The 26,608-nt window shown below is 44.8% G+C and overlaps 8 protein-coding genes across 8 annotated transcripts; 5 read left to right on the top strand and 3 right to left on the bottom strand.

The window, feature by feature from the left end:
* Positions 1–1,719: 1,719 nt before the first annotated feature.
* EDB93DRAFT_1312040 (uncharacterized protein) lies at positions 1,720–2,702 on the bottom strand (the record flags this gene model as incomplete). The annotated part of the gene is made up of 7 exons (XM_041454851.1): positions 1,720–1,979; positions 2,028–2,109; positions 2,160–2,210; positions 2,266–2,335; positions 2,390–2,423; positions 2,479–2,501; positions 2,569–2,702. The coding sequence occupies 7 exons, from the start codon at positions 2,700–2,702 to the stop codon at positions 1,720–1,722; spliced, it is 654 nt and encodes a 217-aa protein (XP_041302332.1).
* Positions 2,703–3,749: 1,047 nt separating this feature from the next.
* Positions 3,750–4,651, top strand: EDB93DRAFT_1108253 (uncharacterized protein; the record flags this gene model as incomplete). The annotated part of the gene is made up of 4 exons (XM_041447820.1): positions 3,750–3,860; positions 3,916–3,949; positions 4,128–4,178; positions 4,359–4,651. 4 exons carry the CDS (start codon positions 3,750–3,752, stop codon positions 4,649–4,651), a joined length of 489 nt encoding a protein of 162 aa, XP_041302331.1.
* Positions 4,652–5,332: 681 nt separating this feature from the next.
* EDB93DRAFT_1108252 (uncharacterized protein) lies at positions 5,333–7,454 on the bottom strand (the record flags this gene model as incomplete). The annotated part of the gene is made up of 10 exons (XM_041447819.1): positions 5,333–5,597; positions 5,647–5,803; positions 5,927–6,008; positions 6,287–6,353; positions 6,402–6,443; positions 6,661–6,717; positions 6,775–6,934; positions 7,005–7,115; positions 7,164–7,324; positions 7,372–7,454. 10 exons carry the CDS (start codon positions 7,452–7,454, stop codon positions 5,333–5,335), a joined length of 1,185 nt encoding a protein of 394 aa, XP_041302330.1.
* Positions 7,455–15,154: 7,700 nt separating this feature from the next.
* On the top strand, positions 15,155–15,316 carry EDB93DRAFT_1051776 (uncharacterized protein; the record flags this gene model as incomplete). Its single annotated transcript, XM_041444691.1, has 1 exon — positions 15,155–15,316. A coding segment is annotated over one exon (162 nt), but the record flags the coding sequence as incomplete, so codon positions are not given.
* Positions 15,317–15,340: 24 nt separating this feature from the next.
* On the top strand, positions 15,341–15,631 carry EDB93DRAFT_1094616 (uncharacterized protein; the record flags this gene model as incomplete). Its single annotated transcript, XM_041446615.1, has 1 exon — positions 15,341–15,631. One exon carries the CDS (start codon positions 15,341–15,343, stop codon positions 15,629–15,631), a length of 291 nt encoding a protein of 96 aa, XP_041302328.1.
* Positions 15,632–18,372: 2,741 nt separating this feature from the next.
* EDB93DRAFT_1312034 (uncharacterized protein) lies at positions 18,373–19,357 on the top strand (the record flags this gene model as incomplete). Its single annotated transcript, XM_041454850.1, has 7 exons — positions 18,373–18,506; positions 18,574–18,596; positions 18,652–18,685; positions 18,739–18,808; positions 18,864–18,914; positions 18,965–19,046; positions 19,095–19,357. The coding sequence occupies 7 exons, from the start codon at positions 18,373–18,375 to the stop codon at positions 19,352–19,354; spliced, it is 654 nt and encodes a 217-aa protein (XP_041302327.1).
* Positions 19,358–20,393: 1,036 nt separating this feature from the next.
* Positions 20,394–22,974, bottom strand: EDB93DRAFT_1255691 (uncharacterized protein; the record flags this gene model as incomplete). Its single annotated transcript, XM_041453825.1, has 7 exons — positions 20,394–20,579; positions 20,639–20,782; positions 20,832–21,008; positions 21,067–21,104; positions 21,153–21,597; positions 21,645–22,574; positions 22,672–22,974. The coding sequence occupies 7 exons, from the start codon at positions 22,972–22,974 to the stop codon at positions 20,394–20,396; spliced, it is 2,223 nt and encodes a 740-aa protein (XP_041302326.1).
* Positions 22,975–23,208: 234 nt separating this feature from the next.
* On the top strand, positions 23,209–26,494 carry EDB93DRAFT_1243199 (uncharacterized protein; the record flags this gene model as incomplete). The annotated part of the gene is made up of 12 exons (XM_041452111.1): positions 23,209–23,293; positions 23,414–23,543; positions 23,568–23,793; positions 23,848–24,082; positions 24,116–24,138; positions 24,198–24,528; positions 24,667–25,065; positions 25,099–25,280; positions 25,413–25,500; positions 25,567–25,736; positions 25,800–26,058; positions 26,316–26,494. 12 exons carry the CDS (start codon positions 23,209–23,211, stop codon positions 26,492–26,494), a joined length of 2,307 nt encoding a protein of 768 aa, XP_041302325.1.
* Between the last annotated feature and the right edge of the window lie 114 nt (positions 26,495–26,608).

The raw sequence follows: 26,608 nt of genomic DNA, 5'->3' as shown, positions 1-26,608 counted from the left end.
TGGGAGGAAGACGTACCGGAAGAGAAGTCAAGGCTGTTGAGAAAACACTCACAGTGACTGAAAGAGCTGGGGCGCACTGCCGGTGCTCGATACCAATGCAAATAAGCTTAATTAAGTGACAGAGAGAGTGCGGTCAGGCCACTTTACTAATTCAGATATGGGGAATCATAGGTGAATAAAATATAGTGCACTATTGCGCAAGACACTATCCTTTGGATTAGAGCTGGAGTTTGTGAGGAAGTGGAAGAATTTGAGAGAAGGTCTGTGGAGATGTGAGTCTCTACAATGAGTCCCTTGCGTTGGGACGACCAAAACAAGAGCGCAAGGAGTCAACCTGCAATGAGGTGCTGACTCCATCGGCAAAGAGAATTCAGCATCGAAGAAGCGCCAAAGTCTCTGACTCATGGAGCATCTGCAAAGTGAGTGATATATCAGTCATGTATCAGTCATGTACTAAATAACAACCATTAGAAATCAACATGTTTGACTTGTTCCAACTCTCCGAGCTCATCTTGTGATACAACTAGGTCTCATATTCTACTTATTTAGCTAGTTTATATTCTTGATCTCATACACAAGCTTCTAAAATGCTGAGAATTATCCTGCTGGTGTTGTAATATAAAATTTGTCAGCATATGTTATATAAAATGTCTGGTTAGTAAAATCAGAACTGTGGGCGGCTCAGACTTCAATCAAATTTTCTGTGTATCACGTGATGTTTGGACTTGATGAAAAATGGCAACCGCGGTGGGATTTGGTAAAAATACAGAAGGATAATAAGGTACAAAAGGCATGGAAAAGGATAAGTAAGCACAAGGAAGCAGAAGTAAGGTACTAAACCTATGTGACAGGTACAAAAGGGTACTGAATGCATCCAAGGTCCCCTGTCCTGTTTTTGTGGGTATTGAGAGTCATACATTAGTGATATATCACTACCTGTGTCCTGTAGGGGTAACCAGAGTGATAAATTAGTGATATATCACTACCTGGCACCTGGTCCTGTTTTGGGGGGTAACAAGAGTGATACATGAGTGATATATTACCAGAGCTAGGGATCCACATGGATCCTCATCTTCATGCATTACTTGATTGTAAGTGGTAATAACAGAGTAACAAGAGTGATACATCAGTAATACATGAGTGATATATTACCAGAGCTAGGGATCCACATGGATCCTCATCCTCATACATTACTTGATTGCAAGTGGTAATTACAATGATTCATGTATGGCAATTAACTGATGATCACAATCTATTTAATGTATGATTATGTCAGTATAGACTCGACCGTGGGGCTGGGATTCAAGAAGGAGCCTGCTGGTGTGTTAGAATTGAGCAGTCTCAATTTAAAAGCCAAGTTTCTCGGAGTATATATGGTCATATTTAGCGGCAGCAGAATTAGATCCGTCTACAATCGCCAAGGCCACAACGCCAAGAACTGATGGGTTCATTGATGACAGATGAAAAGATGAAGGATATAGGGATACACATACGCAAAAGCTGAAGGGGCAGTACTTCTTTTGCAGCCCGGCCACTTATCGTCGTCCGCTTTGGAGGCACAAGTCACATAACAGACGGAATTGAGTTGCGACACAGTAACGAAATCATTGGAAGAGCACAAACATATTGAAGTACACGACAGCAGCCAACGTTCAAGAACAAATTTAAAGTCAGAGGTAAACAATTGGAACACAAAGGAAATATCCAAAAGATCATATCTCAAACCTGATCGATGCTGAAGACTCCGGTGGAGGGTTCATACGTGATGTTCCACGTAGTATTGTCATCTAGAGCAGCAAGATCTTGTTCGAAGAGACGATCGGTCTCGACTTGACCCTTGATCAAGCTGTTCTCCTGGTAGTCCGTGCCAATATACCCGCGTAGAATCGGAGTAAACTCTGCGTTCAACTTCTGCGCGTGCCCTACGCCGCGCCAAACTAGAGCCGTCTTTGGCATGGCCCCGTCTTGCTCGATGAAACCTGAACAATATGTAGCGCGAGAAATCTCGAGATAGCAGTTATACGTACCGACCCCTATATCCTGTTTGTATGGTGCGCTGTTCGTACATTGAATATTCTTCTTCGGCACCAATGGGTCGGTTTTGGGATCCTAAGCTTGTCTCGCAAACGGACATCGATAATGCCAGTAGGCGTACTTACGGAAAATTGGTATACCTCGCCCTTCTGGGTTAGAATGGTAGATTGCCCAACCTAAGTAGCAGTCCGTGAGATCAACGACAAATTCGTGAATCCATCCGACTCTCACGTCGATAGAAACCTCGGTCGAAGCACTTTGGATGACGTCGTTGGAAACAACAACCTTGGTGAACGCAAGTCTGAGGGGTTCAGTCGTAAATTAGCTCTTCGCACAAGCTTCGAGTCGCCCTTACTGTGATCGATACACAATTTCGCAGTGGTAAGCGCCTGTAGGTGTCGGTGCTTATTTAGATAGCCCAAAGCAGTGATAGTATTCACCCACCATCGGCCGCAAATTTCCTGACCCTATTCGAAAAGTCACATCAGCGAGTGAGCGCGACAACAAAGATGAAGACATGAAGGATATACGTACGCAAAAGCCGATGGGTAATACTTCTTGTACAGCTCACCGATAGGCTGATCGTCGAAAGTCAGAAGAAGGTCGATGTCTGCGCCGAGATCCTGGGATTTGAAGGTGAGCTTTTTGACGAAGGCATTTGAATCCATGGTGTAGAGTCGAATTCGAGATTGAAAATACAAGAAATTTGGCGTTCGACGTTCAGACGTGGCCTAATAATTGCTGAGTCCACGCGACGGGTTATATACCACCCTCTGGAAGGACAGCGACCCTGTATCCGTAGAGATCGAATGTGGAAACTAGAAACGGAGAGCCTTTTTCAGGTCAAGTTCAGCATGCTTCACAAACAGCTGACCATTGTTTCAGAGTCCGTCCGTCGACGTACGAAATGATTCTTTTGACGCGTTAGCATTCGCCACTGTGAAGGGTACAAGTGACATACAGGAGCGATTTACGAGACTTCGAACCATTATGCCGTTTGATGAGATCTGCTGGTCCTTGTTCGGAGTAGAGTCATGAAGTGGTAAAGAAGGGTCGTATTGCAACTTGAACTCGATCTGGTTTTCACTCGACTTCTCCGGTGTTACGAGCGCTCCGAACGTCAAAAATGGGATAAGACAGGGTGATGATGATCGGACGCGATTGAACCAAAACATCCACGTGATCGCGGCGGCAATCAGTTGACATCGAACCGCCCTTTCTGCAACTCATGGACGCGCACAACACCGCCGACCACACCTACGCATGCCACTCCCTCGTGTCGGATGTCAGCTTCATTCCACCACCTAATACCTCTTTGTATAAAATATGTCTGTAATCCATCATGCTAAAGAATCAAATATCTTCTTCGGAACGCGAGCAGAATCGAATTCGGATCGGCCGTGCAAGGAAACCGACTTTTGGATTTTCGACACCAAAACACATTTGACGATCTGTTCTGGATGTCCTCAGGATCATGTATACCGCCACATCCCCATGCATCGATTCGGAACTGTCTTAATACCGGTTGTGGATCTGGGGTCAACGTGTACTACAATTACGAGGATGACCTCAAAACGTGAGCCATGCGGATATGATGCGGCCCTTTCCTCCTGATTCATAACTTTACTCATAACAACTACAGATCCCTCTAAACGACTTGATACCCGAGCCCCGTCAAACCTGCAACGGATCCTTGTATGTCACTTGTACCCTTTATGGCAGTGGCGAATAATGTGTCAGACGGTCAGCTGTTTGCAAAGCATGCCGAACTTGAATCGAAAAAGGCCCTCCATTTTAGCTTCCACATTCGACGTCTACGGATACAGGTGGGTGAACATTATCAGTGCCTTGTGCTATCTAAATAAACACTCATACTGACAGGCATCCACCGCGCGCATATTACATATCGATCACAGTAAGGGTCATTCGAACTCCATGTGGAAAGCTAATTTACAATGTGCCTCTCAGACTTGCGTTCACCAAAGTTGTTGTTTCCCATGATATCATCCAAAGTGCCTCGACCGAGGTTGCTGTTCAGGTGAGAGTAGGAAGGACTCACGGATTTGCCGCTGGTTTCATGGACTGCTACTTAGGTCGGGCAATCTACTACTTTAAACATGAACAATCAAATATTCCATTTCTCCGTAAGTACGCTTACTTGCCTTCTCAATATCCGTTTGCGAGACAACCCCAGGATCCCCAAACCGACCCCTCGGTGCCGAAGAAAAATATTCAATGTATAAACAATTCACCGTCCAAGGAGGATATAGGCGTTGGCACGTATAATTGCTATCTTGAAATTTCTCGCCCTATATATTGTTCAGGTTTCATTGAACAGGAAGGGGACGTGCCCACATCGGCTCTGGTTTGGCACGGCGTGGAGCACGGGCAGACGTTGAATGTGGAATTTGTTCCGCGTCTGAGAGGTTATATTAATGCTTGCACCTACCGGCAGAATGGCTTGATCAAGGGCCCAATTCACAGTAGCTGTCTTTTCGACCAAGACCTCAGTACTCTCGATAAACATACCACGTGGGTCGTCACATACGATGAGACCGCCAGAAGTTTTAGGATCGATGAGGAGATAACGAGCGAGGTTCAACATTGCTTTTCATGAACCTTTTTCAAATGTTGGCTGCCGTCAATTACTTCGTTTTGTGCTGTTTTGATGTTATTATCTTGTCAACTGTTCCCGTTTGTTGTACAACTCGTGTTTTCAAATTAAAATGTTCCAAGTAGTTCCTGACCCGTCTTATGATACAGGTGACAAACATCCTTTATACCAGGACCTGTCACAGTAGTAATGGTTTAGCAAATTTAAATGTCTGTCTGGCAATGTTAGTGTTGCCACAGCTAGCGCCGGCTAAAGCCGGCTCTGATTCTCGGGCTTGACCGAAACTCACAAGTCACGCTGCTTACGTAATCGAAACTCGGTCCGGCTTATACAGCCACGGCAAGTAGCTGCAAGCTGGCTCAAGCCTGTGTAGATAATTTTGGCGTAATTTAAATTTAGAAATGAGATTAAATTTAGAAACATTATCGATTAATTATCAACAATCCAAGTAAACGACTTAGTTCCCAAGATCCTTCACATACAACAAAAATGGCACCCCAAATGGTGGTACATTGTACCTTTGTGATGTTTGGACGTGCGTTAAGTCCAAAAATAGGTCCATATCGCACACACCAGGAAAGCCAAGCAGGTGACAGCGAGGAATGCAGAGATGTTGGGGGAGACGAGAGGTTCGCAGGATTGAGAAGTGACATTTGTTTATGTGTCGGGGCGTCCGTTGAAGTTTCAGATTGCATTGGCGAAGGTACTCGGGTTCAGGGTCTGAGAGAATGAGTGAGTGCATTCTACAGCATATCCTAAAGATGATTGAACTATTTCGGTTAGTAGCAACAATAATGTGCATGCAAATGCAAATGCACCGAACGCCATGCTTGCTCTGTCGAGGGATATGAGGAATGTAAGGTTGGTCGTCTCCTTCCGCAATGAATCCCCCATCCCCTTGTACTCTCCCTTCTTGGACTTGCAATGATGTGCATTCTGATTACTACCCCTAGGATGAGTCGGTAGTTGTACAACAGAAATGTGAATGATGCATGCACTCTGCCACTTTCCGTAGCTTCGCAAGTAAGGCGTCACCATGTGCAAAAATTATGAACACATTCTTGCATGTCTCAGTGCCAGTAGCAGGATCAACAAAGGGCTCTGTGATATCTGTGTGATTCATGTACAGGTTACCCCTTAGGACACAAACCGTTTCTGACGCGAAACAGCACAATCAGAACCCTTCTGTTAAGCAAAGCTGCACTCAAACAGCAATTCTACGACAAGATCAAAGGCGAAGCCATCAGCATCATGCGCGAATCACCCTGCAACACCCACCTTCAATCCATAGATCAAACAGCACCATTCTCTGGTAGCTTGAGAGATACCAAAGTTGAGATTTGATGAATTCTTGAGGAATCTGAATATAGTAATCATTATCAATTTGAACGGAACAGAGCAATCAGAGGACTTACTCCGAGCAAGTAAAGAATTCGGGTATTAATTCATGCACATCCCCTCGTATGTCATGCGACGCTGAAGAATATGTTCTCCTGATATCACTGAAGTATAAATCATTATATGTTGCCCCACATCCTGGTTCCAACTAAAGACTAATGCAAAAAGCCTGTCGGGAAAATTCCAGTTTCCTCCCTGAGGAGATACATAGATGTTTTTCTGCACCAAAAAGGAACATACCTGTAGCGTCTTGAACATATTGGTAAATGGCTGCATGTGAATATTGAAGTGGCAAACGATCATCGATCTGTACTCGGTGTCAAGAAAAAAATATGGGCAAATAGAACAAACTTACGAGCTGAAGTGTGTTCCGTAGTGAAATGGCTCTTTGTCAGCACTGCTCAAGTTAGTATAGTGAGTTTCCAATAGATCTAGGTGTCAAACTGGGGTCGGATGTCCTCATTTTCAAGGCTATCGACAAAAACATCTGGGAAGCCACTTGGCGACGTGACTTATCAAGGAAAATAACCAGCAGTGTGCAGCTATCTTTGAAGAAGATCTCGAACCTGACAACTGGATTAGTAAAGTGAAATGCAGTGAGTGACGCATCTCACCCTACATCCTGGAAATGGAACATCCTGTCAGAGAAGCCTGAAACTTGCTCTAATGACCTGTCACAGAAGATATTTAGTATGACAAAAGATAGAATAGAAAAGTGTTCTCTATACCATCGTTGAGCCCGCTGCGAGTTCCGAACGTCCACGGCACTTCCGGATATGAGGAACAATCCTTCCGGCGCATCACCTGCATCAATAACTTTGCCTTCACTATTCTCCACGAGTCCTTCTAACATGTACAGGTGGGTATGCCCGAAGATCAACATGCCAACTAGGAATCAACGATTGAGAATGCCAGTGAGCAAGTCAGCAATTTGATTGCTTATGAAAGGAATTGACACCGGATACTTGGCAGACAGTGCTAACAACCTCAATGACATCGCCAGGTTCGAGTTGATGCCTCACTCTCCTGAGTTTGTCCTCAGTTACCTCTTCAGCGAGCTGATGATCGCCTGGAAACAATGTTAGTCAAAATTGATCAAGCATCAAAAGTGAACAACCATCTTCGCCTGTATAAGATGGAACAACCACGGTATTCGGAGAAGCAAGTTCTGACTGGGACAGCGACAACAGCTCTGAATCAAAAGCTGACAAAGCTTCCTCATGACTAGTAGACCTCAAGTCCTGCACAGACATTTCCAGGAGGCTCTCCATCTTTGTCCTGGCTGATATCATTGTTTTGCCTCTAACAGTGAAAAACTCACTGACCTAACTCTGTGCAGTCCTTTGGTCTTGTCCAATTTCCACACGCGTTTCCGAGCTGAGTGGGACCAAATATTGTGTTCGGTCATCGATACAGATACATTTTCTTCAAAAGATGTGACTCTACATCGCTTTTCCTGGCTATAACAACAGTCAGTACAGCCCGCCCTGAAACTCCTTGCTGGCAATCACAATGTGTTGATATCGGGGATGGTTGGGACTGGGTCGGGCGAAGTGCACACTGTCAGCTGGTCACTGTGTGGCTGGTGAGAAACAGATAAAGCATTGAAATCAAAATCAGCACAACAATGAGCAAGATAGTGCAAACAACAGGCGAGAGGCAAAACAGTAGATGCCAGACAAAAGAAAGTCATAGAAGTAAGGGTCACTTGTCGTAGATGATAGCAGTGTCCTCGATATTGTCACACTCCTCCTCTGTGATAGCTCTAAGAAGAGCGTCATTTGCGCTGTGGGTAGATGTCAAAGGAGCCCATGTCATATACCACCCCATGTTCCATGTCCCGTTGAGAGGCTGCCCAACCTTTCGTAAAGTTAAGCCATTCTTTCTTGAGAAAAAACTTGACCATCTGCAATGCTTCCATCAAAACAGGACTGAGGCAATTCCTTTTCTTCGAATGGGTTTCGCTGCTGGATGAAAATACTCGCTCGCACGGCACCGCAGAGGCTTGTACTGGAGCGTAGTCCATGGCAATTAAAAATATAGTCGGGAATATGGACTGCAAAGCCTAGTCAACAGCTCGTGGTTAATGAAAAGGGTGTGACTTGAAGAGGTAACGGACTCACATTCCAGAATGCAAGTATGTCTATTCCATGAGGACTAAGCGTAGCCGTGGCATAAGCAGCGAACTCCTGATCTACTGTTTGACCACCACCGTGTTGATGCAGCACATGTGCATGTGCCATGGGAAGTCCATAGTGACATGAGCCTAGTGTGCGTGGCAGCAGTCGTGGGGCTACTACAGGTTGAGAATGTGCAGGATCAGTGTCTTCTGCTCTTTTGCTATGCATCTGCAGAAAAAATCAATCCAATTTTGTGCATTTATTTACAACATAGACATACCAGCTTCAAGATAAACTCATTGGCTTCAGTAACATGGTCCTTCTCCCATAGATTGTTCATCCAAGACATCTGCATCGCAGGGTCGATAACTATGAAAGTAATCATGAGATCAATATTTATTAAAACAAAACATGGGACTGACACATAGCGACAGAATAAGCATGTGTTGCACTCATCCGGTCAGTGTATTTGCTTGCCCAGGTTAAGCCTATGTCGACAATAGGCTTACAGTGAGGTACGTGCTGGCCAAGAGACTCCCAGCTATTGATCAACTCTTCAAAAGTTGGAACGGCATGGCTCAGTAAGGGAGTGCTTTCATTGGAGAGTTTTTGCTGGGCGGCATGCGGTGCCTGATATGAAATGTTAAATTAGATCACGAGCTTTGAACACATCAGTACTTACCTCCAAGATCACTTCCAGGTCCTGAAGGAACTGCCGATCAACATCACTAAATCTTTTGTTGGATATGCTGCATTGAGGCCAAGCATCAAAAAAGGCATTTACTGCCTGAGCCAGTATTAGTTTATGATGTATGTTTTATGATGTGCAATCTTACCTGCTGCAGTGTCCACAAACGGTTAATCATGATGTATGCTTAGTCCCATCTAGTGGGCTCATTGAGGAGGAGTTCTATGACCAGGAGCTGTATAGAGTCATCCTTGTCATCTCAAAACCAACCATCCTCATTACCCTTAAGGATGCAGTCACGAAACCTGTCACGCCACTGATTTGATGCACAGATCAATCACACAATTGTCCAGGCTCGCTCGAGAGGCTTGGTTTGCACGGCCTGGACATAATCGACTTTCTCAATAACCTGATCTTCGATTGTCCATGTATCGGACACAGTAGAATAGTCAGCAGTAGGGTATTTGTCAATGATAGAGCCCCTTCAGTGACAAATTCCGTATTATATGGGTCACCCGACCTACATAATATCCCATCTAAGACAGGCCAGCGGACTATGGGCCGATATTATGTATATCCCTGATATTGACAGATGGGCTGGGGAGGGATATTATTTCCGATGGAGACGGGTGGGCCCATCTATGCTGATATTATATATATCCCCAAAGATTTCGGGTGGGCCAATGTAATGGTTTATTGTATAGATGGGTGGGCCAACATACAGGAATTATTTTGTACATGGGTGTGCTGAGGGAGTGGTGGAATATGTATTATATAGACGGGTGGGCTGATGTAAGGGTTTATTGTATAGACAGGTGGGCTGACATACTGGAATCATTTTGTAGACGGATGGGCTGAGGGAGTGGTGGAATACCCATTATATAGATGGGTGGGCCGATGGAGGGGGATGTTATATAGATGGGTGGGCTGAGGTAGTGAGATATCTGTCTGACATTCACAGATTACCGAGTCTCAGATGCCCAAAAACTGAATCCCATTGTGCAACATCCATTCTGGACACCTGAACACCCCAAGCTCAAGACTGGAAACTGGAAACTTGTGAAAATGTGTGAAATTTCTATTTCCTTACACCAAACACATGAACACCTGAACACCCAAAGCCTGAAGCTTGAAAGTCCATTTATCAAATCACTGAGTGCCGAGTGATGATAAACCCAAAGCCTGAGACCCAAAATCCGAAGCCCGAAACCCAAAAACATGGATGCAAAATGACCATTTTTCATTCATTGCACAAATCACCGAGTGTCAAGTGCCAAAATCCGAAACTCGAGACCCAGTACACAAATCACCAAGTACCAAGTGCCGAGGGCCAAACCCCAAAGTCCGAGGCCCAAAACCCAAAGTCCGAAACCTGACAACATGTATATAACATATCCATTTTTTAGTCATTGCACAAATCACTGAGTATCAAGTGCCAAAACCCAAAACTTGAAACCTGGTATGCAACATGCCCATTTTTCATTTACATTAAACAAATCACCAAGTGCTGAGGCCCGCACCCCGATGTTTGAAGCCCAAAACCCGAAGCCTGAAACCCGAAAATATGTATACAACATATCCATATTTCCCTCACTGCACCAATCACCGAGTGTCAAGTACCAAAACCCAAAACTCGACACCCGGTACACAAATCACCAAGTGCCAAGTGCCAAGGCCCAAGCCCTGATGTCCAAAGACCAAACCCCGAAGCCTGAAACCCAAAAATATGTATACAACATATTCATATTTCCCTTATTGCACAAATCATGGAGTGTCCAGTACCGAAACCTGAAACTCGACACCCTGGTATACAAATCACCAAGTGCTGAGTGCTGAGGCCTGAGCTCTGATGTTCGAAGGCCTGAAACCCGATGTCCGAAGCCCAAACCTCAAAGCCTGAAACCTGATAATATGTATGCAACATATCCATTTTTCCCTCATTGCACAACTCACTGAGTGTCAAGTACCAAAACCCGAAACTTGAGACCTGGTACACAAATCACCAGGTGCAGAGTGCCAAGTGCCAAGGCCCAAAACCCGACATCTGAAGCCCAAATTTTGAAGCCCGAAACCCAAAAACATGTATGCAATATTTCCATTTTTTACTCATTGCACAAATCACCGAGTGTTGAGTGCCAAAACCCGAAACTCGAAACCTGGTGTGCAACATGTCCATTTTTCACTCATTGCATAAAACACCAAGTGTCAAATGCTGAAATCTGAAACTCAAAACCTGGTGTGCAACATGCCCATTTTTCATTTACATTAAACAAATCATTGAGTGCCGAGTGCCGAGGCCCGAAACCCAAAAACATGTATGTAACATGTCCATTTTTCATTTATGGCACAAATCACTGAGTGTCGAGTGCTGAAACACAATACCCGGTGCTACAAATGGACATGAATTCTGTATTTGTATGTATTATCCATTGATGTAGATTGTATTGACTACCGAGTGTCGGTACTTCGGACTCGGGACTCGCTAGCCAATATAGGCAAAGATAATGAAAAAATGGAAGTTGTTGTCCAAGTCTAGGTGAGTGTATTGGTAGTCTTTTCTTGTCCATCGGTTATCATTTGACCAAGATATAAGCTAAAAAAATCTGAAACATCGGCGAGAATGAAAAATGAAAGTTATTTTTATGCTTAACTTCCCTTAATGAAAGTTGTAGTCCAAGTCAAGGTGAGTGTATTGGTAGTCTTTTCTTGTCAATTGGTTATTTCATTATTCGGTACTCGGTACTTAGAAATCAGTACTCAGTACTTGGTTCTGATACTCGGTACCTGGTGTAATGATAGTCGCGGCTCTGGGCTCAAAACCTGTGTTTTTGATACTCATGTTAAACAGTATTTGTCCGACACATCCCTGACATTCCTGATCCTGATCCCGATGCCTGACCCCGACCCGAAAGTTTCAGGACCCAATGTTTTTGCATCAGACTCATCCTTCCTATGTCCTGTCCAGTCATATCTATCCCCACTGGTGCATATTTACTCGTTTTCGCATTGTTGAATATTACAGACAGTGTTATTACATGTAAGCATAGACCATTGCACTTTTGACATTTTTCACAATTTTCAGTATCTTGCCCTTGCATCCATGATCCAACCTTTTAATATATAATGAGCATAGCTTATATTATTGCCTCTTATGACCAAGATCAGCTCACAATAGGCTGGAGTTTGTGAGCTAGTGTGCATACTTGCCATTTCTCCTGATAAGGGGCCCATACCTTCAAAACATTGAATCTTCATGATCAGAAACCTGGAGTACATTTAAAATATATTAAGTATCATAGACATAAATTTACAGACAAATCCACCAAGAATTGAGTACTGAGGAAGTGAAATAGATAAGAAATGGAGTGTGGGAAACTTCAAAGACCCAAAGCATCGAAAATGGTCAGTAAAGCAATAATAGGACTTTAATGCTGAGTCAACTCATGTTTTCACTATATCCCTTCCACCCACCCCCTACCCTCAAGGCAGTAGGCAGTATGGGTTCCTTAGGTAGTTCACAATCTATCCTACATATTTTTAATGAAATCTTTGGCCTGAATCATCTATAAATGCGACTTTGTAAAAATATGTCTATTGTCACATTTCACACCTATGCCTGTCATTACATCAATCCTTCATGGATCTTTCTAAACTATCAGGGCTATTATAATGAACATATATGGATGTTATTCCAGGTCTCTGATCCCATCACAGGCTTGTCATGTTGGATATCTCAACATAATGTGCAAGTCTCACTATGAATCTTCATTCTTTTATCTTTATGCTCACTTACTGCACACATGTACAAATGCACGCCTCATCTTTACATCATTGCTAACATGCCAGACAAATATATAATCCTCATACCTGCATCATCCTACCTCAGTCTATTTGTTCTCAGACTGAGGTATGACTATACATTCATTATCATACTCGACACTGACTAACATTTAATGTAGCCTTCACATAATCCCCAATTGACAAGAATGACATGAGTATGAAAATCAGTGGTTCTGAGCCCAGCACCACAACCATCACTACACTGAGTACCAATACTTGGTAGGACCACCAATACACTCACATAGACTCGGACTACAACCTTCATTAAGAAAGTTAACCATAATAATAATTTTCATTTTTTCATTATCATTTTCCTATATTGACTAGCAAGTCCCGAGTCCTGACACTAGGTAGTCAATACAATTCATAAGTTATTTGAACCCTACATCAATGGATAATACATACAAATACAGAATTCATGTCCAGTTGTAGTCACATGTACTGGGTGTTGAGTTTCGGGTTTCAGTACTTGACACTTGGTGATTTGTGCAGTGAGGGAAATATGGATATGTTGTATACATATCTTTGGGTTTCAGGCTTTGGGTTTCAGGCTTTGGATGTTGGGCCTCGGCACTCAGCACTCAGCATTTGGTGATTTGTGTACTGGGTTTCAAGTTTCGGGTTTTGGCACTCGACACTCAGTGATTTGTGCAATGAGTAAAATATTGATATGTTATATACATATTTTCGGGTTTCAGGATTCAGGTTTTGGGATTCGGACATTGGGTTTTGGGCCTTGGCACTTGGCACTCAACACTTGGTGATTTGTGTACCGGGTGTGGAGTTTCGGGTTTCAGTACTTGACACTTGGTGATTGGTGCAGTGAGGGAAATATTGATATGTTATATAGATATTTTTGGGTTCCAGGTTTTGGGTTTTGGGCTTTGGACATCGGGGCTCAGGCCTCGGCACATGGCACTTGGGGATTTGTGTACCGGGTGTTGAGTTTCGGGTTTCGGTACTTGACACTCAGTGATTGGTGCAGTGAGGGAAATATGGATATGTTGTATACATATTTTTGGGTTTCGGGCTTCAGGTTTCGGGCTTCGGACATTGGGGCACCAGGCCTTGGCACTCACCACTTGGCACTTGGTGATTTTTGTACCATGCTTCAAGTTTTGGGTTTTGGCACTCGACACTCAGTGATTTGTGCAATGAGTGAAATATTGATATGTTCTATACATATTTTCGGGTTTCAGGCTTCGAGTTTCGGGCTTCGGACATCAGGGCGTGGGCCTCGGCACTCGGCACTTGGTGATTTGTGTACCAGGTGTCAAGTTTCGGGTTTCAGTACTCGACACCTGGTGATTTGTGCAGTGAGGGAAATATGGATATGTTGTATACATATTTTTGGGGTTCGTGGTTCGGGCCTTGGCACTTGGCATTTGATGATTTGTTTAATGTAAATGAAAAATGGGCATGTTGCATACCGGGTTTCAAGTTTTGGGTTTTGGCACTCAACACTCGGTGATTTGTGCAATGACTGAAAAATGGATATGTTATATACATGTTTTCAGGTTTCGGACTTTGTGGTTTGGCCCTTGGCACTTGGTACTTGGTGATTTGTGTACTGGGTCTCGAGTTTCGGATTTTGGCACTTGACACTCGGTGATTTGTGCAATGAATGAAAAATGGTCATTTTGCATCCATGTTTTTGGGTTTCGGGCTTCGGATTTTGGGTCTCAGGCTTTGGGTTTATCATCACTCGGCACTCAGTGATTTGATAAATGGACTTTCAAGCTTCAGGCTTTGGGTGTTCAGGTGTTCATGTGTTTGGTGTAAGGAAATAGAAATTTCACACATTTTCACAAGTTTCCAGTTTCCAGTCTTGAGCTTGGGGTGTTCAGGTGTCCGGAATGGATGTTGCACAATGGGATTCAGTTTTTGGGCATCTGGGACTCGGTAATCCTGTGAATGTCAGACAGATATCTCACTACCTCGGCCCACCCATCTATATAACATCCCCCTCCATCTGCCCACCCGTCTATACAATAAATCCCTTACATTGGCCCACCCATGTACAAAATGATTCCTGTATGTCGGCCCACCCATCTATACAATAAACCATTACATCAGCCCACCTGACATCTTTGAGGACATATATAATATCAGCATAGATGGGCCCACCTGTTTCCATCAAAAATAATATCCCTCCTGGCCCATCCGTCAACATCAGGGATATACATAACATCGACCCATAGTCCGCTGGCCCAGTCTTATACGGTATATTATGTAGGTCAGGTGACCCATATCATACGGAAATATGTCACTGTAATATGTAGCCCTATGTCTTCCACGAGACAAGGAAGTGGAATGACCTAATCTTGCCATGATGACTCTTGATCATGCATTGTTTGCAGACAAATGAACATGGGCTACACCCTTTGCAAGGCTGCCCAGCACAACATGGAAGGCATTACCAGGGCTGTCACCTTTTATGACATGGTGGATTGAAGCTGATTTCTTGAAATGGTACCAGAATTGACCATCATTCCCGGCATCGGGTTGTGGCATGTGCATGGACATCAGGACAGCTGCTATGTCCGATATGCGTCAAATTTCATTGAAGGCATTGGCCACATAGATGGAGAGATCATGGAGACTCTCTGGGCACGTCTCAACCTAATTTCCCCCACTGCTCAGGGAATGTCTTCCCCACATCGACAGGAATGTCTTGATTTTCAGATGAATGATTCCAACTTCTGCAAGATGATCCACATGAAAAGGACCCTTTGCTGTAAATACAAGCAGGTGAAAAATTGCATCGCCAAAAGTGAAAAGGCTTTCAACAGACTTGGTGAAGCAGCACCTGCCAATTTAAAGACAGAATGGTTGGCCAATGAGAGGATCACTCAGTCCAGCAGAATAAATGATCCTGCATCGATGGATGTTTACAATATAAATATCAAGAAGGTTAAGCTGACCATGTCTTCATAGAAGTCTGAATTAATGTCACACTCAGCACTGAGCAAAAAGGAGATTGAACTTAGACTGCTAGAGGAGGGTAATGCCTGTAATGCAGCACCATCTCGGAGATCTGTGGCAACATGGATATCAATGGGGTTGACAATCGAGGAGGCTCAAATTGCATTGCTCATCAAGGTCTGAAGGATCAGAAAAAGAACTATGGAGACACAGAGATTAGACGTTGCCCAGCAGTGAGATCATCTCCAAGGCCAGATAGATGGATTTATTCGTTCTGCTGTCACGCATCTGGGAGAGGGATTTGATGCAGATGACGATCCTGATGACTTGAACATAGACATTCTAGATGATCTCAATGATGACCCAGAAGATTTCACCGAGACATCTGATACATGGACAAACTCCCCTGAGCTCACTCTGATCCCATTGCCATCAAATCTCAGGGTAGATCAATGCAGACATATTAGTGGGTACGGGTACAGGTTAGACCTCTGACACCCAGGGGTTTACCCCTGCAGTTCCATACATACAACAATACAAATCTGAACGATCTCCAAAATGATGTTTTAGTTATAATGTGCGGAACCTTCAGTATGATTTGGATAGACCAGGTCAGCAACACAGAGGGCAGCCATTGCAGTTGCTGTTTTTTTTTGGACTCATACTCACACAACACTACAAATATCATATTACACCAAATTGTGACTTTGGTGTTGGATTAAAAACTCACAGAGGGTCATGTGGAGAGTTGAAGTAGGACATAGGTTGTTTGTTGCCCGCTCGGTGAACACATCTTGGCCAGTGCGCAAAGGTTACACTTTTTCACATGAGTTCCGGGTTGATATATGATACACACCAATTGGATATCTAATGGCATGAAGTGTCCCACAACTAACTGTCGAGGAGTCCCAACTTCAAGTGAAGGGGATGTACCATAAAAATACAGCAGCAGCGCAAGGCTACAACCTGTTGAAATGCTAGCCAACTTTCAATACAACTGCCAGTCATTGAGTATACAACAAAATCACCGGAGTATTTGAAACAAGATACGAATTGATTTCCACTTGCTTAGCAAATACATTGGACCTACCTCACCAGGTAACAGCATTTTCACACGGATTCCCAATTGATGTATGGCAAATAATCATTAGGTATCTGAAAACAGAGAGCGTGAAATTGAAAAAGCAGTACATACATTGATTCTCGCTCACTGGTTGAACACATTGTCGATCTTTGGGAAGATACCGCCTTTTACCCTCACTCTGACAATTATCCTATAACTGACGGACGTTGACGACATCAAACAGAGCGCGCGAAATTGAACAGCAGTATATACATAAGGTAAAGGGAGTTAATGGAAGCATCACTCTACAAAAGACAGCTACCGCTGACGGATAGTGAGCCTGAACAGCCGGCACGGCAGCCGCACAGATCTGGAAGGTGTTGAAGAACAAGGTGACGGTGTACCATGAGAAGAAACTCTGCATCTATGCCAAGGTTTCTGGAGATGAAGGTGGGCTTGCTGAAGACATTAGGCGTAGTCATGTTGTATTGAATTCATACCTGTCTTTGCACCCTTCTGAAGGACAGCGGAGCTGTATCCGTAGACGTCGAATGTGGAAGCTAAAATGGAGGGCCTTTTTCGATTCAAGTTCGGCATGCTTTGCAAACAGCTGACCGTCTGACACATTATTCGCCACTGCCATAAAGGGTACAAGTGACATACAAGGATCCGTTGCAGGTTTGACGGGGCTCGGGTATCAAGTCGTTTAGAGGGATCTGTAGTTGTTATGAGTAAAGTTATGAATCAGGAGGAAAGGGCCGCATCATATCCGCATGGCTCACGTTTTGAGGTCATCCTCGTAATTGTAGTACACGTTGACCCCAGATCCACAACCGGTATTAAGACAGTTCCGAATCGATGCATGGGGATGTGGCGGTATACATGATCCTGAGGACATCCAGAACAGATCGTCAAATGTGTTTTGGTGTCGAAAATCCAAAAGTCGGTTTCCTTGCACGGCCGATCCGAATTCGATTCTGCTCGCGTTCCGAAGAAGATATTTGATTCTTTAGCATGATGGATTACAGACATATTTTATACAAAGAGGTATTAGGTGGTGGAATGAAGCTGACATCCGACACGAGGGAGTGGCATGCGTAGGTGTGGTCGGCGGTGTTGTGCGCGTCCATGAGTTGCAGAAAGGGCGGTTCGATGTCAACTGATTGCCGCCGCGATCACGTGGATGTTTTGGTTCAATCGCGTCCGATCATCATCACCCTGTCTTATCCCATTTTTGACGTTCGGAGCGCTCGTAACACCGGAGAAGTCGAGTGAAAACCAGATCGAGTTCAAGTTGCAATACGACCCTTCTTTACCACTTCATGACTCTACTCCGAACAAGGACCAGCAGATCTCATCAAACGGCATAATGGTTCGAAGTCTCGTAAATCGCTCCTGTATGTCACTTGTACCCTTCACAGTGGCGAATGCTAACGCGTCAAAAGAATCATTTCGTACGTCGACGGACGGACTCTGAAACAATGGTCAGCTGTTTGTGAAGCATGCTGAACTTGACCTGAAAAAGGCTCTCCGTTTCTAGTTTCCACATTCGATCTCTACGGATACAGGGTCGCTGTCCTTCCAGAGGGTGGTATATAACCCGTCGCGTGGACTCAGCAATTATTAGGCCACGTCTGAACGTCGAACGCCAAATTTCTTGTATTTTCAATCTCGAATTCGACTCTACACCATGGATTCAAATGCCTTCGTCAAAAAGCTCACCTTCAAATCCCAGGATCTCGGCGCAAACATCGACCTTCTTCTGACTTTCGACGATCAGCCTATCGGTGAGCTGTACAAGAAGTATTACCCATCGGCTTTTGCGTACGTATATCCTTCATGTCTTCATCTTTGTTGTCGCGCTCACTCGCTGATGTGACTTTTCGAATAGGGTCAGGAAATTTGCGGCCGATGGTGGGTGAATACTATCACTGCTTTGGGCTATCTAAATAAGCACCGACACCTGCAGGCGCTTACCACTGCGAAATTGTGTATCGATCACAGTAAGGGCGACTCGAAGCTTGTGCGAAGAGCTAATTTACGACGAACCCCTCAGACTTGCGTTCACCAAGGTTGTTGTTTCCAACGACGTCATCCAAAGTGCTTCGACCGAGGTTTCTATCGACGTGAGAGTCGGATGGATTCACGAATTTGTCGTTGATCTCACGGACTGCTACTTAGGTTGGGCAATCTACCATTCTAACCCAGAAGGGCGAGGTATACCAATTTTCCGTAAGTACGCCTACTGGCATTATCGATGTCCGTTTGCGAGACAAGCTTAGGATCCCAAAACCGACCCATTGGTGCCGAAGAAGAATATTCAATGTACGAACAGCGCACCATACAAACAGGATATAGGGGTCGGTACGTATAACTGCTATCTCGAGATTTCTCGCGCTACATATTGTTCAGGTTTCATCGAGCAAGACGGGGCCATGCCAAAGACGGCTCTAGTTTGGCGCGGCGTAGGGCACGCGCAGAAGTTGAACGCAGAGTTTACTCCGATTCTACGCGGGTATATTGGCACGGACTACCAGGAGAACAGCTTGATCAAGGGTCAAGTCGAGACCGATCGTCTCTTCGAACAAGATCTTGCTGCTCTAGATGACAATACTACGTGGAACATCACGTATGAGCCCTCCACCGGAGTCTTCAGCATCGATCAGGTTTGAGATATGATCTTTTGGATATTTCCTTTGTGTTCCAATTGTTTACCTCTGACTTTAAATTTGTTCTTGAACGTTGGCTGCTGTCGTGTACTTCAATATGTTTGTGCTCTTCCAATGATTTCGTTACTGTGTCGCAACTCAATTCCGTCTGTTATGTGACTTGTGCCTCCAAAGCGGACGACGATAAGTGACCGGGCTGCAAAAGAAGTACTGCCTTTCAGCTTTTGCGTATGTGTATCCCTATATCCTTCATCTTTTCATCTGTCATCAATGAACCCATCAGTTCTTGGCGTTGTGGCCTTGGCGATTGTAGACGGATCTAATTCTGCTGCCGCTAAATATGACCATATATACTCCGAGAAACTTGGCTTTTAAATTGAGACTGCTCAATTCTAACACACCAGCAGGCTCCTTCTTGAATCCCAGCCCCACGGTCGAGTCTATACTGACATAATCATACATTAAATAGATTGTGATCATCAGTTAATTGCCATACATGAATCATTGTAATTACCACTTGCAATCAAGTAATGTATGAGGATGACATCAGCAAAACCCAAATGGGGTAGGTGGCACTGCATGTTGCTGTACAGTGACTCAGGGTTCACAGAGAGGTCCCCCCATGCGCAGCCGAGCCACAGTACATAATCCAGATGCGTCATGCAGTCAGGTACAGTGACCGTTAGTTACCGAGTACGGCATAGCGCTGCACAACATTGTAGCGCTGTATGACACTGTATAGCAAAAGTTGCTATACAGTGTCATACAGCGGCGCATGGTGTTCTGTAGCACTCTTGATATTACACTACTATATTACCAGTACTGCTACTGTTCTTGCACGCAATGATACGAAAGCTAACTTCAATGATAATTCAATTTGAAATAAAACAATGAAAGGACTAGTGGTATGTAGAACTACGTGAGATCAATGTCCCACTCTGAGCCATCGTCACCTTCGTCAGCACCAAGGCCAGTGCCATGTACGTTCCTAGTAACTTGATGGTCAATATACTGCTACCGCTGTGAAAAACTATGTCGAAACTTATATGCCTTCCAATGCCCAAGATTTAAGCATTTGACGTAGTTTTGGTCCGTGATATGCATCTTTGTTCGTGCGGTCGAACAGCGTTGAAATACAATTGTATGAAGTCTCCGAATCCTCGATAGGTGTTTGCTTGGCGCCATTTACCTGGCCATACTTACTGTAGATATATATAATATTGCAAATCTTGGTGGGATAAACTCAGAATCAGTGAACGCACTTAAGCATACTACAAGCGCACTCACAATAGTCCCAACGAGGAAGAGCACTGTGGGCAGGATGGTCTTCTGAAACTCGGCAAATTGCTTTAGCGATTTGGATCCATTGTCATAAAATGACTTATGGCAAACGATGCGGACTGTGTCGTTTGCAAAGTTAGATGCACGACCCTACAAGATGTTTAGAATTGAGGATCAAGGATGATGAAGGACGTAGTACCTCAGAATCAGGATGGCCATGCAAATACATTGCTTTTTTCAACAAACCAGTTGCCTTGAGTTTGACACTTTCAATCATGTTCCTGTTGACACCGAGGGCAAGTTCATATGCCATTGGAACAACAGTAAGTACAATTTGTTTGATCTTGCTGCGGAATGTCGCGGCATCATTAAAGACCTAAATCTGTGTGACCTCGTTAATGGAAACATAAGTTAGTGCAACTTGGAGCGCTCACCACAGTAGCCATCCCCGTTTTGAACTCGGGGTAGTAACCTTTGTATGTGTGTCAGTGTGTGGTAGCATTGCAATGCGAGAAAATACCTTTCTCGAGTTTGTGTTTCTGTTCTTGCCACTGTATGATTGCTTCCGCGATCACTTCACCACAGACTCCGGTACCACCAATGGATTTCTCTTTGTCAGGGAATGGGACTGAAGTAACAATATAAAGCCTGAAATTAGCCTTCGCACGGTCAAGAAGTTTTTGCCAGAGTGAGGAGTAGAACCCAACATTAGTTGCATCACGATTGTTAGCAGCACCCTTCGCTTTCTTGGTGCGGTGACGCCTCCCATTGTTGATATCGACCTCATTGAGATCCTCCAAGTTGTCCTGCTGATTGGAGTCGTTACTTGACAGCGAGGTTCTTGTGTGAACGTGCTTAGCCTTTGGATGGTGGCTCCATATGCTGCTCAAATACGTAGGGGACGGAGAATGTGGTGGACGGTTTTTCATGTGGTGGGCCTGGAGGATATCATAATCGATATTCGGCTGAAAAATAATGTTAGTACAAGGTGATAGTATGGGTGAGTACTTACGACTACGGGAGTGTTCAAACGACTCAGAACTTGTTTGTTAGCACTCTGAAGACTTGATTGCTTTGGCGCCATCCTTCTAGTGGTGCGGTTGTTCTGATAATCACGGTCCATGCCAGCCACTCCTGCACCATCAGAATCCTCATCCTGCGAATACAGACTGAGATCAGGTGCTTGCATAGGGCGTCTAACTTGCTTGCTGCCAGGATAGGTTTGGTCACCATGTCGTGGGGGGTGCATGACAGTGTCACTCTCGTAGAAATCCTCCTCATGCTCCATAAGGTCATTGGCATCATCGTCTTGTGTGAAATCTCCACCCTCAAGCTCGTTATCGACATCATCATCTTCCGCAAAATCACCACCCTCGTTAGACACGGCATCCTCTTCAATGTCCTCTTCAATGTCCTCTTCAATGTCTGCCTCTTCACGACCTTCTTCAGTTCCAGTGTGAGCAAAGGTATGGCAGGGGGTCATGGTCACTGATGGCTCCCACTGGACAGCAGTGTTGAGAACAGGAACAGTTGAGCCCGAGCATTGTTTGGTAACAGATTGAGAGACACTACGAGGAACAATACAAGCACTAATAGGATGCTGGACAGCTGGAGTCCTGGTTCCAGCAGCCTGATGGTCATGAGGAGCGCCATGCAAGGCGCCGCGAGAGACACTGCAAGAACCACCGCGAGAACCACCATGCCAAGAACCACCACAAGAAATACCACAAGAGATGCTGTGAGAAGCACCTTGAGAGGTATAGGGCCGGGCAGGAGATATCGTTAAGTCAGGCTGAGGATACGTTTGGTAAGACTGGAGTGGCTTGGAACCAACATATGTTGAGAGAACTGGATGACCCTGTAAACCAAACCTTCCTTTATCTGTGATGTGTAGAGCAGATGCAGGACCTGCAGCACTAGGGCCTGACTCAGATGCCTCTTGCTAAATGCCAAACATTAGTACTGAGATAGTCAAGAATTGATGGTACTGCCGTGATGGTGCAGTTACAGAAATGAACATCAACCAAGCGGGTACTTACTATTGCACTTAAGTTTCTATCCTGAGAAACTTTTCCTTTCCTCTTCTTTTTTGCCACTGGGGCCATCGCATTTTCAGGTTCGTCAAACAGGACGATGTTCTGAACCTTCAATTTTCCAGCTGCTCTGGCTGGAGCCTGAATAGCATTTCCTATCTTCTCTAGCTGAGAATTCCTTCCTCCAGCACCAGCACCAGGTCGGTTGGAACAGCGATGAGGAGGTTGGACCGACGTCACTGATTCATTGTCGATATCCGATTCTTGAATGGACGGGACTCTGACTTGTTGCCCCCTCTGTCGGCCCATGGTATTGCCAACACACGACTAGTAGGTGGGTGATGGAGAAAATGAACCTTCAAAAGCAGGTTAAAAAATGGTTACAGCATCATGGGTAGTACTACCAGTCATGGTGCTGCTTAATTACTAAGTGGTACCGAGTCCGAATCATACTGTCGGCACGTGCATGCTGAGTTACATACTAAGCAGTGTAGCAGTGCGCACAGTGTACTTAGTAGTACCTCTATCCTGACTCCCTGCTTAATGACACTCAACTGCCCTAACTGTTTGAAAGACTTCAAGAGCGCTTGGGCTGTTTCACGACACCTGAGCCAGCCTCTCACATCCTGTCTATGATGGGTCGATCAGCTTGAGACTGCCGCGCAAATTTTGCAAGACTCACAGTTGGCAGACCAGCATGCAACTCCTGGTTTATCTCCTCATTACAGAACATCAAGCCCTGTTCAAGATTTCCAAATGGACTTTGAATTGCAAACTGATAGTGAGGAAACAGCGTATGTTCAGGACATGAATGACTCGGCGGGCTATTTCTATGGTGACGAGGGAGGTGTGGTGGGCTTGGAGAGTGATCTGCTAGGGTCGGTTGAAGAGCCTTTGTGCAGCCAAGCTTTGGAGAAGCCTTATGTCGAGCGCTTCAGGAACGCTGCGAAAGTGTATCGGTGCGGCCAGACCTTTCAGGATAGGTTTAACATGGATCCCTATACAGCATATCGCAAAGACAATCTTTACTATCCATTTGCATCCCGTCAGGACTGGGAGCTCAGCAGCTTTCTCCTGTGCTCATCATTAAGTATGGCCACCATAGATGAGTTCCTGGGGCTTGAAATAGTACGTCTTGAGTCAGCTGGCATCTTACTGTCACAAGTGCTGATTTCTCTGCAGGTTAAAGCAATTTCTGTCTCTTTTTATATGGCCAAGGAGTTGCGTGGTCGTGCTGAGCTGCTACCTCCTGTTCCGAAATGGCAGTACCGCATAGTCTCAACCACTCATCCAACAAAACAGCCTCTCCATCTTTACTGGTGCAATCCATTGGATTGCATCGAATCACTTTTTAGCCACCCATTCTTTGCTAATGAAATGGACGTCACACCGCAATGTGTCTATGACACACTGGAACGTACATCATGAATTTACAATGAATGGTTGACAGGGGACGCAGCATGGTTGATGCAGGTATTACATACCTTACTATCAACTGTCTCTAACTTGCTAACTCTCACACCTCATCGTAGTCACAACTTCCGGATGGTGCGACATTGTTAGGCGTTATATTGTCCTCTGATAAGACCAACATTACCAACATGACTGGTGGACGTGTCGCTTACCTGCTCCTGATCAGCCTTGCCAATATCAAGATGGCAACTCGAAACAAGGTGTCCTCACATGCTTTTCTCCTAACAGCGCTGCTTCCAATTGCCGAATTTCTGCATCCGGTGAAACAGATGCAGAGTGTTCTTGAAGCCCGCTTGGTCCACCAGTGTCTAGATATTGTGCTAGAACTGCTCAAGCAAGCTGCACGCATCGGCTGGATGATGTCAGACCCACTTGGGAACCTCAGATACTGTTTTACTCCCTTAGCTTCGTACATTATTGATACACCCGAGGCATGCATGCTCGCATGTGTCCGGGGAAAGACCTCACCGGTAACTATGGCTATGTACAAAAAATTTGGAGATGCCTTCCAACACTCCCCTCAAATAGCTAAAACGACTCTCGAGCAGCTTTTGAGCATTGCTTGTGACTCCCTTGATGTCGAAGGTTACTTTGATGCATGCACTCCATTCCGCCTGAGTGGCATAGCCCAGCCATTCTGGTGTGATTGGTCACTTGCGGATCCGCATGTGTTTTTCACTCCCGAAGCCCTGCATCACTGGCACCATGAATTCTATGATCACAATGTTAAGTGGTGTCTTGCAGCTGTTGGAGAGCAGGAACTAGACTTTCATTTCTCCGTTTTGCAGCCACTCACAATGTTCCGACACTTCAAGGATGGCATTTCCAAGCTTAAACAAGTAACTGGAAGAGCCCAACGTGATATGCAACACTACATTGTTGCTCTCATTGCCGACGCAGCCCCCCGTAGTGTTGTCATAGCTGTTCGTGCACTGATGGACTTCTGCTACATATTGCAAGCGACAACAATTGACGAAGCGCATTGTCAAAAGATTCTCGATGCCCTCAAGGAATTTCATGAACACAAGCAAGGTATCATTGCTTGTGGCGCACGCCGAGGTGCCAAGAGCGGACAGGTCCTCAACAACTGGCATATACCCAAACTGGAGTTGATGCAGAGTGTTGAGCCCAGTATACGTCAAGTCGGCTCTCTCTTGCAGTAGTCTGCAGACACCACAGAGCACGCTCACATCATCCTTATCAAGGATCCTGCAGATTCCTCCAATAACATCAACTATGATGCTCAAATATGCTGGTTTCTTGATCGCTGAGAGAAGTGTCAAAACTTCCATATTGCCACATCAATAATCACTCGTTCACAATCCCAGTCACAAGCTTCTACTCCCCAAACAACGGACACCGGTTCAGAACATCATGATGAGTCGGACGATGAAGATCCACACGCCGATGAATCACCCTTGCAAACAGTTTTGGATGATCTCCGGGGGCCGAAGCGTGTAGTGACCGATTTCTTCAAGAAGGCCAAGCAAGTCTCCTCATATATGCAAGTAGCCAGACCTCTCCACACATTCATAGTCAGTGCAACAGCAATCCACCTGAATTTCGATCCTTCAATACGACACATACCAGTTGATGTCGTCGCTGAAAAATTCTCTCTACCCGACTTGCGGGGAGCACTCGCTGACTATATTCAATGAGAGGGTATGGCTCAGAGCTTCCACTCCCTGAGGGGACAACGCAGAGCATTGCCTGACACACCTCTTCCATTTAATGACCTTATGGTCTGGTTTAAAGTACATGTGCAGCAGGCATCATACCACAGCCCATCAATCATTCCTCCTGCTCTCACAGTCAACGCATCTTCTCCGAGCGCAACTTGGAAGTATGGGCACTATGACACCGCTATTTTCACTGTTGATGACACCAGACGTGAACAATGGCCTACTAGTGGGCTTAAAGGTATGTTTCTCAGATGTCCATTTGTATAGTACTGTGTCCGAGTTTGACATCCGAGCAACTTGCAGGCTATGATGTTGTTGAGGTGCACCTTATCATGCAACCACTTCTTCCACGAGGAAAAACCGGTACTAGTGCCCCTTGGGCCACACGGTTTCTTACTTATGTTTAGCACCTCGATGTTATGCCTCAGCGTCATGGAAGCTTGCTGAAATGCACGACACAGATGCATATTTTAAGATGTGCAATGTGATCAGCAGGGACTCCCTTCGGTGATATCCTCCCACTAGATCAACTTTGTTCTTTTGCTCACATCATCCCCTGCTTTGGTTGTGCTGCTGATTCTTGTTTAACTGCACAAAATAGTACTCACTTTGCTCAAACATTCTTTTTAAATAAATACATCGACAAAGACTTCTACTATGCTATCTCGAACTAGTAGTTTTTTGCGTCACTATGATTCAATTGCATTGCAAATACTAGTAAGCACTAGGTTTAGGATGATAGTTTATATTAACAATTGAAGAACTCTCAATGTATGACACTACGTGTT

The sequence above is a fragment of the Suillus bovinus genome (assembly GCF_016758785.1).
Source record: "Suillus bovinus strain UH-Sbo-P2 chromosome Unknown EDB93scaffold_99, whole genome shotgun sequence".
NCBI classification, from domain to species: domain Eukaryota; kingdom Fungi; phylum Basidiomycota; class Agaricomycetes; order Boletales; family Suillaceae; genus Suillus; species Suillus bovinus.
This window is presented reverse-complemented; position numbering and strand designations above follow the sequence as displayed.